Source organism: Aedes aegypti, chromosome 3 (genome assembly GCF_002204515.2).
Source record: "Aedes aegypti strain LVP_AGWG chromosome 3, AaegL5.0 Primary Assembly, whole genome shotgun sequence".
NCBI classification, from domain to species: Eukaryota; Metazoa; Arthropoda; class Insecta; order Diptera; family Culicidae; genus Aedes; species Aedes aegypti.
In genome coordinates, this window is record NC_035109.1 from 90,534,946 (window position 1) to 90,553,205 (window position 18,260).

The following is an 18,260-nucleotide window of genomic DNA, read 5'->3' on the forward strand; positions in this document are numbered from 1 at the left end:
AAAAAAATGTTTTTTTTTTGGAATTCATTGAACACTTTCTAAAGGAACTTCCGAGAATATTCTTTGCAAAAATTATTGATTGAAATGGTGATGAATTTTCAAAGACAATCACTGAAAAAAAACGCTTGCAAAAATGCCTTGAGCAAGTCCTTGAAGCATCCAATAAGACATACAAGGAACAATATTATGACAAACACTTTAAGAAACAATTGTAAGAAGGAATACTTGAATATTTAAAACGTAACTGTTTCAAGATTAATCCTGAATAGGAGTTTTTTAGCGGACTTAAGAGCATTCCAGATCGAATCTAGAGGGAAATTCCTGGAAGAATTAATACTAACTTTTTTAAAATTGTTCTTCGCTTTAGGTAAGAAAAGTCAAGCCAAGAAAAACATCCCATCTGTAGCGGTCCATGTTCGGCAATGTATGGAAAGTTGCAACAAGTTTTGAACGATAAACTATCCCCGAGCATTCGATAGCAATGGTGTTCGCCAGGTTTGGAGCATGTTCAGAGGGGTTCTATCATACACTGCTATCCCCCCGATCTAATCAGAGTTGTAGCAGTACACGATAAACAGGATCTCATAATGTGCTGCATATCATAATTGTTACAGAGAGTGATAAGGGAAAGATTCTCTCAATTTTCTCAAGATGTAATCCTCGATCACAATTTAAAATTCACTCAGAAATTCTGGTTAAAAACAACGTAACTTGAACACGAATTACTGGGATACTTGCTTGTGTATTTTTTGGAAAAGAATGATTGAAGGAATTTCCCGTATGATCCTCAAAAGATTACAAAAAAAATCACTGGAAACATTCTACGTTGCTTTCCTTTTCCTTCCCGGAAGATTTTGGAGGTATTGGAATAATTTATAGAAGTGATTCATAAAATAACTCCTGGATGTTCTTTTTATTTTTTCTGGCGTTACGTCCTAATAAGGACAGAGCCTGCTGCTCAGCTTAGGGATCTATTGAGCACTTTCATAATTATTAACAGAGAGCTTTCGTTGACAATTTACTATTTTTGCATGTGTATATCATGTGGCAGGTACGATATTCAATACTCTATCCCCAAGAAAGTCGAGAAAATTTCCTTTACGAAAAGATCCTCGACTGGCGGGATTCGAACCCACGACCCTCAGCTTGATCTTGCTGAATAGCTGCGCGTTTACCACAACGACTATCTGGGACACAATCCCTGAAGATATTATGTCTAATTTCTTACAGCTCTAGTAAGAATCTACAATTTGCCAAACTTGAAAATCAAGGAACGGTTATCATTATGCAGGATCGAACTTTCTTATTTTTCTAGAATTTTTGACCGTTTGGGAAAAAACAGCAGTTTCGATTTTGGAAAACGACCTTAACGTCTAAAACAATTCCTTGAGATTTAATTTGCGAAAACCTTAGATTTTTTGAACCTTGATTTATTCTTTGCAAAAATAGTGTTTTTTGAAGGAAACTGTTAGAATTTCTAGAACGACTCATGACCGTCAACAAATTTCGTAATGTTCTAGGGGGAGGGGGAAGTAGGCTCAAGCGTTACGGCTCATACAAAATATATGAATTTTCATACAAAAATCGGTAAGAAGGGGGGGGGAGGTGTCAACATTGCCAATTTTAGCGTTACACAATAAATGAACGCTGCCCGATGAACTTTCACTTAGGGTGCAGAGCTACTTGGGCACTTCCAAGATTCACTTTGGCATGAAGGAGTTTCCCGGCCGAATTGTCTGAAACTTTGTGATAAGAAGCATTTCAGCTCACTACTCATGTTGTGGTGTGTGCTAACTTATTTTCAAAATACCCCACTGCCGAAGTGAATAAAAAATGCCAAGAATACGATCCGGCTCCCTAGGATTCATGAAAATTACAGTGGACGTGAGACGATACAAAAATGTGTCCTCCACTGTTGCCGTCTGCCTGCTCCCCGGACACTCTCAGACATAACTTTATTGAGATTTGGCATTTTTGCATAGATCTGTGTTCTGAGGGGGCGGACCTGGTGTAGTGGTGTAATGTACACGCCAAGGACCTGGGATCGAATCCCATCCCCGTAAAGTAAAGCCGTTGGTCCCGTGATGAACTATTCCAGGGCTAAAAATCTCGTTAATAAAGATAGAAAAAAATTGGTCCTTAGAAATTTAATGAACGAAAAAGGTAATTTGAATTGAAGATTTAAAGTCGATAACATTATTATTGACAAGTCTCGAAACAGACACTCTAGTATTAAAAATCCGACACCAATTTAAATCATTTAGATCTCTTCTTTTATGTGCATTCAACGCAAAATCACATTTTTTAAGTGTGTATCTGTTTTCAAGCACTGTTTCCAACAATTTCTAGTTGCGTTCCGGTTTAAGCTTTCTTAAAAATATCTTGTCATCTTTGCTAGAATTATTTTTTTTTGTGAATGAATCCTAATGATATTTCTTGGAAAGAAAACAGGTTGAACATATAATATGGGGACGGACCTGGTGTAGTGGTTGAAACACACGCCTCTCACACCGAGGACCTGGGATCGAATCCCATCCCCGAGAAAGTCACTAAGGGAAATAAAGCCGTAGGTCCCGAGATGAACTAGCCCAGGGCGCCAGGGCTAAAAATCTCGTTACCGTTTTGATTCATATTACGGACACTTAAGGCCCCAGTGAAGTATAATTCATCAGAAAGCATACAAAATAAATCATTCTGTTTGATTCCTTCACGTTATCGAGCCTTCAAGACACTTAGCTTTCGAATGGTGGGTGAAGATTTTGATTCCGCAACATGAATCATTTTAAATAAATAGAAATGTGTTCACTTTTCCTGATTCTTATTCCGGACGCTTCCTCACGCTTGCCTCATATTCCGGACACTTTGAATCAAATTCCGGACAGCTCATTTAAAGCATAGATAGAAAAGTCATATAATCAATTGAGATCGTCAAACCGCTAAATAGACGTCTAAGGCAGTTGGGCATTATACATTTTCATAGATATAAATTAAAAATGATTATAAAAACGAGCTCTGAAAGTAAGAACTTTTGAACGACAAAAATTGAAACATTTCGTGTGAAATGTTTCCCATACAAAGTAGAGTGTCCGGAATTTGAAGCTGTCCGTAATATGAATCAAAACGGTAATACAGATAAAAATAATAATAGGTTGAACATATTTGCAATTCTGTGCTGTAGTTCTGTTCCCAATCTTAACCGACTACAAGAGAATGATCTTATCTTTCTGTTTCCCGAACGAACAAGGCAAATACTAAAACTCTAAACACAAGCAGTCAACTGACTGAAGGCCAAATAAGTACTCATGTCAATAGACATACAATTATTCACATAAGTAACCGCCACTACCAACCAAGCCAAGAAAACTAAAAACCATTTAACAATCGCAACCATTTTCAATGTCACAATGTGAACAAGCTAACAACCCAAGTCAGTACCAAGTGTGTATCTGTTTTCAAGCACTGTTTCCAACAATTTCTAGTTGCGTTCCGGTTTAAGCTTTCTTAAAAATATCTTGTCATCTTTGCTAGAATTATTTTTTTTTTTGTGAATGAATCCTAATGATATTTCTTGGAAAGAAAACAGGTTGAACATATAATATGGGGACGGACCTGGTGTAGTGGTTGAAACACACGCCTCTCACACCGAGGACCTGGGATCGAATCCCATCCCCGAGAAAGTCACTAAAGGGAAGTAAAGCCGTAGGTCCCGAGATGAACTAGCCCAGGGCGCCAGGGCTAAAAATCTCGTTACCGTTTTGATTCATATTACGGACACTTAAGGCCCCAGTGAAGTATAATTCATCAGAAAGCATACAAAATAAATCATTCTGTTTGATTCCTTCACGTTATCGAGCCTTCAAGACACTTAGCTTTCGAATGGTGGGTGAAGATTTTGATTCCGCAACATGAATCATTTTAAATAAATAGAAATGTGTTCACTTTTCCTGATTCTTATTCCGGACGCTTCCTCACGCTTGCCTCATATTCCGGACACTTTGAATCAAATTCCGGACAGCTCATTTAAAGCATAGATAGAAAAGTCATATAATCAATTGAGATCGTCAAACCGCTAAATAGACGTCTAAGGCAGTTGGGCATTATACATTTTCATAGATATAAATTAAAAATGATTATAAAAACGAGCTCTGAAAGTAAGAACTTTTGAACGACAAAAATTGAAACATTTCGTGTGAAATGTTTCCCATACAAAGTAGAGTGTCCGGAATTTGAAGCTGTCCGTAATATGAATCAAAACGGTAATACAGATAAAAATAATAATAGGTTGAACATATTTGCAATTCTGTGCTGTAGTTTTGTTCCCAATCTTAACCGACTATAAGAGAATGATCTTATCTTTCTGTTTCCCGAACGAACAAGGCAAATACTAAAACTCTAAACACAAGCAGTCAACTGACTGAAGGCCAAATAAGTACTCATGTCAATAGACATACAATTATTCACATAAGTAACCGCCACTACCAACCAAGCCAAGAAAACTAAAAACCATTTAACAATCGCAACCATTTTCAATGTCACAATGTGAACAAGCTAACAACCCAAGTCAGTACCAAGTGTGTATCTGTTTTCAAGCACTGTTTCCAACAATTTCTAGTTGCGTTCCGGTTTAAGCTTTCTTAAAAATATCTTGTCATCTTTGCTAGAATTATTTTTTTTTTTGTGAATGAATCCTAATGATATTTCTTGGAAAGAAAACAGGTTGAACATATAATATGGGGACGGACCTGGTGTAGTGGTTGAAACACACGCCTCTCACACCGAGGACCTGGGATCGAATCCCATCCCCGAGAAAGTCACTAAAGGGAAGTAAAGCCGTAGGTCCCGAGATAAACTAGCCCAGGGCGCCAGGGCTAAAAATCTCGTTACCGTTTTGATTCATATTACGGACACTTAAGGCCCCAGTGAAGTATAATTCATCAGAAAGCATACAAAATAAATCATTCTGTTTGATTCCTTCACGTTATCGAGCCTTCAAGACACTTAGCTTTCGAATGGTGGGTGAAGATTTTGATTCCGCAACATGAATCATTTTAAATAAATAGAAATGTGTTCACTTTTCCTGATTCTTATTCCGGACGCTTCCTCACGCTTGCCTCATATTCCGGACACTTTGAATCAAATTCCGGACAGCTCATTTAAAGCATAGATAGAAAAGTCATATAATCAATTGAGATCGTCAAACCGCTAAATAGACGTCTAAGGCAGTTGGGCATTATACATTTTCATAGATATAAATTAAAAATGATTATAAAAACGAGCTCTGAAAGTAAGAACTTTTGAACGACAAAAATTGAAACATTTCGTGTGAAATGTTTCCCATACAAAGTAGAGTGTCCGGAATTTGAAGCTGTCCGTAATATGAATCAAAACGGTAATACAGATAAAAATAATAATAGGTTGAACATATTTGCAATTCTGTGCTGTAGTTTTGTTCCCAATCTTAACCGACTACAAGAGAATGATCTTATCTTTCTGTTTCCCGAACGAACAAGGCAAATACTAAAACTCTAAACACAAGCAGTCAACTGACTGAAGGCCAAATAAGTACTCATGTCAATAGACATACAATTATTCACATAAGTAACCGCCACTACCAACCAAGCCAAGAAAACTAAAAACCATTTAACAATCGCAACCATTTTCAATGTCACAATGTGAACAAGCTAACAACCCAAGTCAGTACCTGTAGCTAATGAATTGCATTTTTTGTTTTCCCTTTTCCTATTTCCCCACAGTTTTCTTCGAGCCAACGGACATGCGATTCGCCGCCAAGCCCTTCAACGCCTCCCATAATGCCTTTAAGGTCATACGCTTCATCACCCCCAATCTGTACGAGTTGCGGGAAATGGCCCGATATCTCGGCTGCCAGGAACCCATCGCCAACACCCTGGTGGAAAACTTCAGCGAACTGGACGACCTGCTGCGGGAAGTGCGAAGCCTGGGAACGTTTGTCGTCAACCACGTGGACAACGTAATTGTCACCTTGGGCTACTACGGCGTGGCAATTGTGCGTCGATCGTGTGAACATACGCCCTTTTTCGACTCGAGGGGAAACTATCAGCGAAGAACTGGCGACGAACCGCAAATGCGTTTCTATCCGGGTCGCAAGTTGGACTACATTGTCAACGTTTCCGGTGCGGGCGATAGCTTCTCCAGTGGGTTTATCTCGGCCATGTTGGAGGGCCGAATGGAACCGGTGTGCGTCGAGGTGGGATTCGAAGCAGCCTGCTGTGCCCTGGCATCGAAGGGGGCCGTGGCCGATCTGTACTTTGATCGAAGCCATGCCTGCTGGGATAAGGAGAAGGGAGCCCGTTTCATCACCGTGGAAAAGACGGAGCCATTTACGTTGAAGTAGGCGTGGGAAATCTAGCAGCAGTTGCATTCATTTACTGGTTGTATTTGTTTAGCATATTTGTCGAGACGGGTCGTAAAGATTTTAACGTCGAATGAGAAATAGTTTCCGTTTTGCTTTGAACCTTGGAGCGCTTAGAATACTACATTTTTCTTATCACCATTACTTTAATTCAACCATTTGAATTTTAATATTAATTTAGCTTGAATTTGGAACAATGTATGACTGCTTTTACTCAATCTTAAATATGAAAATTAAACATAGTTGAAAAAATAATTTTTAACGGTGTCTGGACTTCGAAGTAAAACGGTACTTATCTAGCAGACAATACGACAATTAAAGCATCATTATTCACAATTATTCCGACTTATTTTGCAGCATTAGGTTTGCAATTGAATGACAAGCCCTTTTCTATGCAAGCGTGTTCGCTGAGGATCTAGAATAGTGTACCCATTATGTAAAAGGAAGGGTATGGTTTTGGGAAGGGTAGGGTTTTGGGAAGCCTCAAAGAAAATGTTTTTGAAAAACATTTGAGAAACCCTACATGTACTGAAAATGAATTCTTTCTCTTATTTTTTTTTAAATTCGGTCGATTAAATGTAGCTCTAACATGTGGATGTTTCTACTCTACTGAACATGGAATGTTTCATGCTGATTTGCTGTATAAATCAGTGTGTATTCCACTATGGCTACGACTGGAGATATGGTCAAAACCTGCCCTTCTACCCTGCTTGTCCGAGCAACGAATGAAGAAATAGAATATAAGCACTAAAGCACACGCCACCATTAGGACCACTGATAGGCTCGGTATGGTGTGTATAGAAAGGCACACGTGTATCCTTGTGGGCGCAGGTCAACATGCCGTGACGGATATAGGTCACTGTGCCGGACAAAGGATATGTCTTGGCGTTGGAGAGAGAAAATTATGTGGCAGATACAAACATAATACAGTTTACACTCAGAAATTTCTACGTTTTTATGTAACCAATAGTTTGGTACTCACTGCAAGAAGGAGAAGTAAGAAGAAGAGTGAAAGCTGTACAGCATTCAAGACTGAAGTAGATTCTTGTTCTGCTAGAGGAGCTATTTGATCATTCGATCACTAATTGAAGCTGATTGGCGTTTGTAGAGTACCATGCCCACACAGTTACGGATCACCCACAGTGACGGATCACTTTGGCGTTCAGCATCGGATAACTCGCTTGAAACACAAACGTTGACGTAAAACATGTTTTTCCCATGTCATACTATTTGTCCTCTACCATTTACAATGTTAAGCACAACATTCAACCGCTGAATAACGATGTATTTGACAAATGTTTAGTTGGCACCACACAGCTATCATTATATGGCCGTTTTCTGTAAGAAGTGCCGTCAGCATTCATAAGCTCCAACAGGTGGTAAAATTCAAATGTTATACCATAAAACATGCTCGTTCGTTTCAATTTAGTATGAATTCATCTTTGGAAAACATTTTTCTTGATTGTTGATTCTTGAATATAAGCACTTCTAACTAGTGATCCATAATGTGGACTAGGAAATGATTGTTTACCACGGTTATGGATCACTTCTAAAGAATGCAGATTTCTGCCGTTTTAAGCATTGTATTTAACATTTTCAGACAAAAGCACTAAGGATAAAGCTAATAAAACATCAAGGTTTGTAAATTTCATTTTTTAACAGACAAAAATGGGTGGAAAACTTGGTGTAGAGCGAAAACAGTACATGTCTCAGTTACTACAATGCAGTATCACAAAAAAATGGCATTTCACCCATGTTTCCAGCTCAAACACTGCTATTTTTTGCAGTAATACGTGATACATTGTTAACTTTCGCCAAATTATGCAATACAGATGCATTGAGTTGAAAATCTCTTAATTTTGCGCACTGATCCGTAATACGTCACAATTTGATCCATAATATGGTATTCAGAAACCGATACAATTTTTAATTTTTATGCAATCCCATGTAAAAATTACACTCAAACAGTTTACTAACTCAAGTTCCAATTTGAAATGATTCAATTCGTGCTTTTAAATTACAATTTACGTTTTCCATGTAGTTTTATTGAATTTTATAGATTGGACTCCATACTATTTGATCCATAACTGTGGGGTCATGGTATATTTTTTTCTATTTATCTGCCATTAGACTTCAGTATTTTTTTCTCTCGCGAGAGATTAGTGTTTGTATTTGTTTCCATAGTCGAAGGATTTTAAAATTATACTCCATACAGGCAAGCGAGAGTTTGTCAGCGGTATTGTACGAGTCCTACTGTATTTCAGACACATTTTCTAATTTTATTTAGCGTAGGGAAAGCAGTGTCCGGTACTAGGTTCGCTTTGGATACAGGGAATTTTTAACACGCTTATCATAATACAACATCAATTTTATTATATTTCAATCCGATAGGAGCACCCAAAAACCTTCGCAGAATAGAGAAGAAAACCAAATTTGCATCCTCATTCTATTCACCATTGTTGAGTTTATACACAAGCTTTGACCAGTTCGTGATTACTGATGACGGCGTATTCTTATTTCCTTATTTTTTTAACTCATAAAACCATTGTATAGTTCGTCACTAAAAGTGAAGGCATGTTCTAGATTCGAATCATTGGTCAAATAGAACAGCATTTGTTTACATAAAGAAGTGTAAGTTGCTCGAAACACATTACGTACCAAATTAAATCCTGAACATGTAACTTTTTATCCCTTACCTTCAATAAAATCCCTCCCTGTGACAATCATGGAGATACAGAGGGGATCTCGGTCTCTAGTAACAATGGATGCCACACCAACTTTCCTTCCCTTCCCCGATGACCGTAAGGACGTGGCCGGCGCTGCTATTAACTTTCTAAACGTTGATCTCTCGAACTGTGCACATTGATAATGGTTCGCTAATCTCAAGCCCCATTCATTGGATCTCTGTGCAATTTCGATTGATCTGATTAATCACGGAGTAGCAACTACGAATTGTACGGTAATCTATGCTTATGCTTATGGTTAAAATTGCCTAACGTAATAAATGGACGGCCCCTTACCAAGCTCGTAATCAGAACGATGTGTTGCATTCATTTATGTAGAAAAATCATATTGTCAGAAAAACGAGATAAAAAATTGGTTCAAAGAGGTGTCGGGGCAAAATGAACACTTTCGTTGAATTTAGAGAAAACTATATTATTGATGGGAGTCAAACGTTTTGGTATGCGTAAGGGCTCCCACTCTATCACATTAGCAAGAAAAACTTCTCTAGGTTAGTTACTTTTATTAAAATTTTGAATTGTCCACCTTTCTTACAAACCAATTTGAAGCTGTAAAAAAAATAAAGTCAAATTTCAAGGAACATTTGAAGCAAAACATAGACTTATATAACGATATACTTAAACAACTCATAGATTTTTGTTTTTCATTTCACAGAGTGTATGGAAGTTTGGTGAAATATGCATATTCTCAGAGAATAAGGAAGTGACCATTTCATCTGGTAAAAAAATAATCGTTTGGCACTAAAATTGCCCTTTATTTAGGGCTATTCTTTTAAGCGTGGAGGATGCATTCCAAGTAAAAACAGTTGGTGCAACAACTAACCAAACTTAAGACTGCAATAGAAAATATGGGATCCCGATGGATTTTTTTTTTTGTATTTGAGTTTTTTTTAATTTCCGCGAATTTGATTCCGGTACACTCAGAATAACAAAAAAATGGTACTGTTCAAAATTCAATATGTTAGTGCTTATACATGAATGTATAAAAAAATTCCTATGAAACTATATTGCACATAGTTCAGTGCCAATTTGTATGTGTTTTCGTATTGAGCTCTACTTGTTTCAAAGGTAGAAACAATAAAAACGTTAAGCCCATACCATCATCATCCAGGAATTTTGTAGTAGTTTTTCCAAAGATTTTTCAAGTCAATATTTTCTTCGATAATTTCTTCAATAGATGAATATCTTACGTATGTCCTGTAGGGATTTCCCCGTGAATTCTTCCAGGAAACCCAACACAAATCTCTTCCAAATACTCTTTTTTTATCTTGCACCATGAATTTTTATTAGAATGCTTATGGATTTAGCTTGAAATTCGACTGGTAATTTTACTTATGTTCTTTTCAGATCTTTGGAGTTTGATCTAGAAAATATAGAATTCTGTGGAAACCCCAGTAGAAAATTTAGGAGTAAGTCTTTTATGAATGAGTGAAAGAAATCTTGTTGCAGTTTGCGATTGAATATCTGGAGGAAACCATGGAAGACACGTTGATGAACTGCATTAATAGTTCTTCGTAAAATCTTTTCCCAAACTACTGGTGGAACCCATTGCGTAATTTGTAAAAAAAAGGCTGATAAAAAACATGATCGATTGATGTTCATCGGTCCCCTTTTCTGTGAATAAAGGTGAAAAAATGCTAATAAACTTGCATTTTGTCACCTTTATTTGCAGAAGAGAGGATCGATGGAGAGGAATCGATCATGCCACATTCGCCCTAATTCCAGCACACGCTTGATATTTTTTCAAGGACTCGTCAATAAATCAATCAAGACTCCATTGTCAGATATCTTGTTAAAATTCTACCAATATGTTTACTAACAGTATGTCAAGAATCCACCAAAAGACTTCCTCCAAAAATTTCCAAAACATTGAGCATTGAAATTGGGAAATTCGCTAAAATTCCTCGGTTGTCAAAATTTTGCAAAGAAAAATAAGCTTGTTGGCAAACTGAAAAATATTCTCTAAAACTCCAAAACTTATAAAATTTACAGCAAAATGCTGATCAAACTTCTTTGTAGATTCCGCCAAAATATCAACTAAATAATGTTCAATCAAAAATCTCCATCCTAAGACCAATCAAAAGCAATTTACTATGGATTCTCATAAGTGTCAGCCAAGAATCTTAAAAGCACTCAACTAGCTCTCGTTAGAGTTAAGCAAAATTCTCGAAGGAAACCGATAGATTTTATTGGAACTCCAATTCCAAAATCTTCAGAAATCCACCAAGAATCATGATGTTATTGGGATGTGATCAATCATCAAAGAATAACCTTAGTAGGAAGCTAGCAATGATCTCTGAAATCCAATATACATTTTGAGAACAAAACTTGAAAGTTTTACTAGAAGGCGTGAGTAAAAATGGACCAATTTTTACGACTGAAAAAGCTGTTTTCTCTAAGATTGGATGAATCAAGAAAAATAAAAACTGCTTAAAGAGTTTAATATTTTCAAGTAATTCTATTGAGTCTTTCTTGGAAATTCTTCCAGGGATTTGCCAAAGTTTTAAAAGGTACTCAAAAACAATATATAAATAACATCGTGAATTGAACAGGATTTTTTCCAAGAATGCTGCATAAATACATTACAAAAATTTGTTTGGGTATCTTTTCAATCGTTATTCGGAGTGTTCTTTGAAGAATTCCACTAATGGAACGTTCATGAACTTTTATGAATATTCTTCTAGAAATTCCATCAAGTTATTTCTTCCCTCAGAATTGACACCCAGATTTCCTTTAGAAATCATACAATAAAGGAAAATTGTTTCTAGAGGTCAAGTTGCTACTTTTCTCGAGAAGTTTTTTCTGAGAATTGATCGGATTTTGATTGCATAGGATACTTCCAGTGATTCTTCAATATATTTATTAGGATTCGAGTTCGATGAATAACTCATGGAACCTGGATCAATTTATTTTACTCAACACTTTCGTCCCAAAAATATTAACAAAATCAATGTAGCAAAAAAACTCCATCTGTGGGTTTAAAATGCTCACAACGTTATGTTTAGTACAAAGAACGTTGAAAATACAGTGCCCGTTCGATTTTGACAACACATTTTTATTGCTCCAACGTTTTTCTAGTAAATGAATCTACCTACAGATATACTATGATTAGTTTGAATCGTTATCAATCACAAAATACACTGCCCATAAAAGCATAACTGTCCCATCTTGATTTTCGACCTTTTTTGATCGCAGCATTCATGTTTTAAGTAGTAAAATATATACGAATATAAAAAATACACACTTTGTTTTAAAATATGCACTCCCATTCTCTAAAAATAAAGGTATAACCGAAGACGAAATCAAGACCTCCATGTTCTTTGCAATTGCCCAAAATTTTATGACATATATGGTAATGAAGCAAAATCTAGAATGCCGTGAAAAGTGTACTGCGATCTGTCAAACTTGGGTACCTTTTGCAGTACCAAGGGATCAAATGAAGTGGTACCCATTCTGAACCCGACCACTATGTTCCTATTCGTCTATGGTATAACAGTCTTTATATGAACTTTCAACCCAAATAACAGCGGCAAAACGTGGATTGGGTTCAAGTTTTGTTTTGTTTTTGATAAATGAAGGCAAAATAAGTTATCAATGCCGTGGGGCTAAATCAATGTGGCATGCTGAAATGTACTAAAAAGGAACATTTGTATGAGAAGACAAACTTTCAACTTTGAGCGCTATTTTATCAATGCCTACTTCTCGCATAATTTATGATCTCACCCTAAAAATAAAAGTGTACTGCAATCTATCAAAAGTACACAAGCTTTTTGCAGTGCCAAGGAATGCAGTACTTAAAGTGGTACCAATGGACCTATGCACGAGCTCACTAATTGACGTTTGAGAGGTGGCGTGTTATTTATGTGACCATGGCCACGAGTGAATGCGGCACCGCTCAAACGTCAAATTAGAGAACCCGTGCATCGGTCCATTCTGAACCCGAATACTATGTCTCTATTCATCTCTTCTATCACCACTGGAAGATAAAAGAAGATCTTCTCTATCTAGTATCTTTAACGTGTAAATCCATTCGTTTGCAAAAAAAACTTAAGACTGCATTATATTTTGGGACCACAGGAATGTTTATACAAAAGCTGGATCACGAGTCTGTCACCATAATTGTTAATCTCCATGTTGCAGTGAGCCTTGCCTGGGCTTACCATATCTAAAATAGGTAAACCGTAACTACGCTAACGCTAACGCTAACTATTATAAAGATGAAATATTCAATAAAAACAACCGTTCAATTTTGGCAACATGAATTTTTTTGGCGGCTAAATACTTGGTTACACTAACCTCACGGCCACGAAGCCCACTAAAAAGGATAAAAATATTTGAAGGAACTTGCAAAGAACTTTAGGAGGAATTATTGAAGAGATTTCTCAGAAAATTCAACGAGTTGACAATGGAAATTACAAGGTGAAACTGGACGACGAATCTTCATAAAACTTCCTTAGCTAGCTTAGCTTAGCTTAGACTGACTACACATATCAATGGCTGCTATTCCGTGATTGACCGAAGTCAGTGAAAATGCGCAAAGAATCAACTAGAAGTTCGGCTGGGATTGGCCATAATCTTCTTCAGTGTGCATAATTCAGTGCCTCTATTTATACAGGGTCAATAACGGCGCCGGCCACGTCCTTGCAGTCAGGTGGGGTTTGAGGAAGGAATGTTAGTGTGTAACCTTTGCTATTTGGAGACCGTGTTTGCCTCTGCATCTCCACAAAGGTTACTGATACCCCTGTTAATGGGGAGGATCGTTGGGTCACAGGATTCACTTTGATAAGCGATTAGACCATGAGGAATCTTCATAAAACTTCCTACTACAATTTATCGGGAACATAATCAACGGAGTTCTTGAAAAATATTTCAATAGAAATACATGAAAAAAAGAAAGCAAAGTATCGCCTACTCATTATTTCAATTGAAAATTGTACATTTCAAATTTGGATCCTAGTCAGTGACAAGAGTCAGTAATCAAACGCAAATGCTCATGTTTGGAAATTTGTATATCTGCTTTTAGTAGTCCGAATCGGCTAAAAAAATAATGGCGTACTACAAATAACATGAAATTTGGTTAGTGACGAATTTTTCAAATATTTTCAGAGGTTGGTTCGAAGTCAAAAATAAATAACCAGAAATTTTTTTAATTGAATTCGATAACGGTAAGTTGTAACTAGTTGGAGTGTTCTGCAAATTTGCGTAAATTCTGAAAGTGAGCAACTTTGGCGAACCAATCAACCAAAAAATCTGTCGGTTACTTACTTTTATCTTTGAATAAACCTCTGGAACTCTTTGAAAGCTGAATAAAATATAATTAATTCACCAAAAACAAACTTCAGGTTATTTGAAGTTCATCATCCAAATTTCAGTCAATTAGGAATACCAGAAGCTGAAATCTCCAAATTTGGGCATTTGGTATGGAAAAAATCATTTGGTTACTAACTTTTGTCACTGACTGTATCTACGAATTTCAAATATATTTTAATTACATATATCTAAATATCGTCCCACAAAAATTCAAATTAATGGACAATGACCTCACAGCATTCATACCGGGTTCAACACTGATTAATTTATCACCAACAATCAGAGCCGGGCACGCCAAAGATCAACACAGTTCAGAAGACGCCCAAAAATTGTGCCAAAACAATCGTCACGCAATCGAAACTAACGCAAGCGTGACGCATCACGATATAACAACAAGTGTGACCACAACGCGAACTTTACCAGCCAAGCTTTATATTTATCGATTCTTCGTGTCACACCTATGCATGCAGCCAGACACAATATGGGTAATTGTGATCTGGAAAATTAATACACCACGCCATGAGGACAGTTGAGAAGTGTTGTTTGATTCTAATGGATCAATGGAAATTGGTGAAATTTCGGTAAATATTTAAAGTCCCCAAAGACTGTTTTCCATAGTAGTATATCGAATTGAATATCCCTATGATATATCGTATTCTGGTGCACGTTAGGCCTAACCCCTTTCAGGTCACTCTGTTATACAACGACCGTAGCTGGACTACTAGAGGAATAATCAATATTTAATTTCACCCATAAATATTCAAGTCTTTTCCTTACTACCTTCGTTGTGCCTTCGTCCATTTACGTGTCGTGCTTCGACTACATAGGCTGTTCTGAAATCGTCAGACTACGGCTGGTCCGGCAATCGTTTGCAATCAGCGAAAGGCTATTTTGAGGTCAAGCGTGCAAGGATGTAATAGATTGAAAAGCAAAATATTATGAACGCCAGGCTTGCACCCCTTTGCAATAGTCTTATCAACGATCAAACTGATACGTTCTGCGATGAATCTTGTTTTCCAGTTAGGCGTCCATAGAAACCTGCATGACCAGCAATTAAATCGTTGTCAACAATTTGATGACCTGCTCATGACTTGGTGCGCGAAATCAACCAGGAACACACGGGATCGGTATCTATGAATCGAATCTACCCAACGGCACGAGGCAGCCCATTAAAATCAATTAAGAGCACTATGACCCTCTAGTGGATATCGCCCACCTATCGCATCGTTGAAAACAACATAACATCTTCCACTTCGAAAGGTTCTTGTACGATTTCTCCGATCGTAAACACCACATTCTTGCAACTAGCGTCCGATATGGATATTCATTTTCTTGGCACCAATACAGCTTTGGACGGAATCGTTACTCATCCAAGTAGCTTTAGTAGGATGGAGACTTGTTCTCCCCATTGCTCTCCTTGGTTACCGATTGGCACGCTCCCTTCATCTCGAAATAATCCAACTCCTACTGAACGGTGATTGATCGTGAATCAGGCGCAGTAAGCTATGATCTAGTTTTCATTGATCAATAGCGACAAAACAAAACTGAACTTGCTTCGATGGAAACACTTTTCTTCACAACGTAACTAACTGTATTCGAATCGTCGTCGCCCTCTTCGATCGAAATTTTACGAATCTAATTAAGAAAGTTACACACTCTAACGGAGCACCACCGCCATTTTCCGCTCACAAACATTTTAAATCTTCAAGCCCCAATCTGCGGCCATACTTAGTCAATCACTGTCCCCCTAGAATACCGATCGCGAGCACTTGGACGCACTTGATTCACCGAGAATGCCTAACGATACGGATGCTGGAACGAAACTAAGCTCACTCCTAAATTCTGTTAACGCAAAACGCAAACTTACACCGTCTTGGCACGCCCAGATATCAGTTCCGAATTCGCTTGCATTTACACACGGTGGGAAAAACAAGATAAAAGCGAAACGTTAAGAAGTAGTCAGCCCCCTCCGAACACCTCCAACACTACACTAAGCACTTTTGGTGTGAGCGCGGAGATCTCAGGGCCTCGCTTTCGTGTCGCTGCCTGGCTGCTAGCGAACAATACGTGTGAACGGGCCGTGAGGCGAAGGCACCTCACTTCAAAACCGGACTGCTCTTACGATACATCCCCAACACAGACGCAGCTTAACTGGCACGGGCAACAGACCGCGTAACTGCTGCGTACTATCACAACCCCAACAGCGTGTTTTTGAACGTAAGCTGGAGTGCTAGCTAGCTAGGTGTGTCACCTGTACCGCTGTAGTGGTAGCGGCTTTCGATAGTATTCGCCCGTGCCTTTGTTCGTTTCATGAATGAATGAACCGAGCGGTTACCTGTGCGTATGAATGCAGCAGGAGTTTACGCTCCCTCACACTATGGCGAAACTACTTCACCAAAACTGCGATGCTAGCAGGTTGCATACAAATCACACTATTATGCTGCCAACTGCAAAGATTTGAAACTATCATCGATGACAGTTGGTGGTTTCCAGCAATTGATAGAGTTCATTTTAGTTGACATTCCTACGATGAACCACGTCTGAAAACCTAATGATAGTCTGATGAGCTTCTAATTGAACTTCTTTCATGCATAAACACAACTTCAGTTTTGTAAAAAAGGTTTTATTGTGGAAAATGCGTACCTAATGATCAGTTGATCGTCCGCATGGCGATCTGGACGGAATGTTACGCTTATCAAATTTCTAACTCTAGCCTATGTTTGATGATTCGTTCGTTACTTGGTTCTGAGAGTTCACTTATCTTATATATGTCTACTTTGTATAAAAAAAACTGTTTCGGCAAAGCGATAGGCTACTTATCCTAAACTCTTAAATATCTGTATGTCCTCCACGATACTTCCGATCGTCCATAGTATAGGCAGCCATTTCGGAGTTGGCTATATTGTTCAACCGACGATAGGTTGCTCGCCTTGCTTCAACAATGAACAATATACCAGCTGGAAACAGCAGGAACACTCCCACGACTCCCAATGCGAACGCCCAACCCATTCCGTTGTGTTCCCAGTTAGGCATCCAATCTCTACCGTCTCCGTTGCATCCGAACGTCAGTACGGCAATGAGCCCGCAGATTGCTCCAACTACCATAGTCGTTCCGTTGGTCAACAGCAGCATGATGTAGCGGTCATTATCCTTTGAACATCCCAGGAAGACCAACGTCATCACACATCCCATCAACAATAGCGTGAAGCAGAGCGTGAAAAAGAACTGCACCGCTATGAAGAATCCAGGCAGGATGTAGTCATGCAATATGTAGTATTCCTCTTCAAATATCCACATGCAACCGGTGAAGCGCGTATCGTAAAACCTGTGGATATCCTGAAAATCGTTCAGACATAACTCCCATAGCCCTAAAAAGAAAAACATATCAGCATAACATTCCAACTTGTACGTAAACAAAATATAATTGTTTTGTTTACGCTCACTTTGCTGACACTTTGAGCACTTCGTCCGACATTTTCGCTCCGGATGATTTCCCTTCCGCTCTCACTTCTTCCATCAACAACAACCATGACACACCCTGATAAACAGCGATCGAATGCCACTCAACCGCCTCGTCTACTTACCCAAATTGGTGAACTTAGGATTGACCAGCTTCCCATCGGTTTGCAGCCAGTAGGGCGAACAGAATGATATCAGGATAAATACGAACGCGGCCGCCGTAAATCCGACGGCAAATTTTCCTGTCTTGGTGCTTGCGCCCATCTTCACGGCGATGACGATTGTTTGACAGTGGTCAACCTAGACTGAGCTTCGATTGCATCTCACCAGTCGAATTCACTCGCATGAACGGTGCTTGC

The 18,260-nt window shown here is 38.3% G+C and overlaps 2 protein-coding genes across 3 annotated transcripts in view; both read right to left on the minus strand.

Annotated features, from left to right (window-relative positions):
* The window catches only part of LOC5566176, a 37,982-nt gene extending 21,253 nt beyond the window's left edge, over positions 1-16,729 (minus strand). The window contains exon 1 of one of the 2 annotated variants that reach the window (XM_001650474.2): positions 16,310-16,729. In XM_001650474.2, coding sequence (XP_001650524.1) covers positions 16,310-16,353 — 44 coding nt within the window. In that variant the 5' untranslated portion in view covers positions 16,354-16,729. Of the gene's footprint in view, positions 1-16,170; positions 16,272-16,309 lie in introns of those variants that run through there. The other variant, XM_001650476.2, reaches the window with a different exon arrangement.
* Positions 16,730-17,056: 327 nt separating this feature from the next.
* Positions 17,057-18,224, minus strand: LOC5566175. Its single transcript, XM_001650473.2, has 2 exons — positions 18,027-18,224; positions 17,057-17,810 (listed from the first exon to the last, which is right to left on the minus strand). Exons 1-2 carry the CDS (start codon positions 18,163-18,165, stop codon positions 17,272-17,274), a joined length of 678 nt encoding a protein of 225 aa, XP_001650523.1. The 5' UTR covers positions 18,166-18,224; the 3' UTR covers positions 17,057-17,271.
* Between the last annotated feature and the right edge of the window lie 36 nt (positions 18,225-18,260).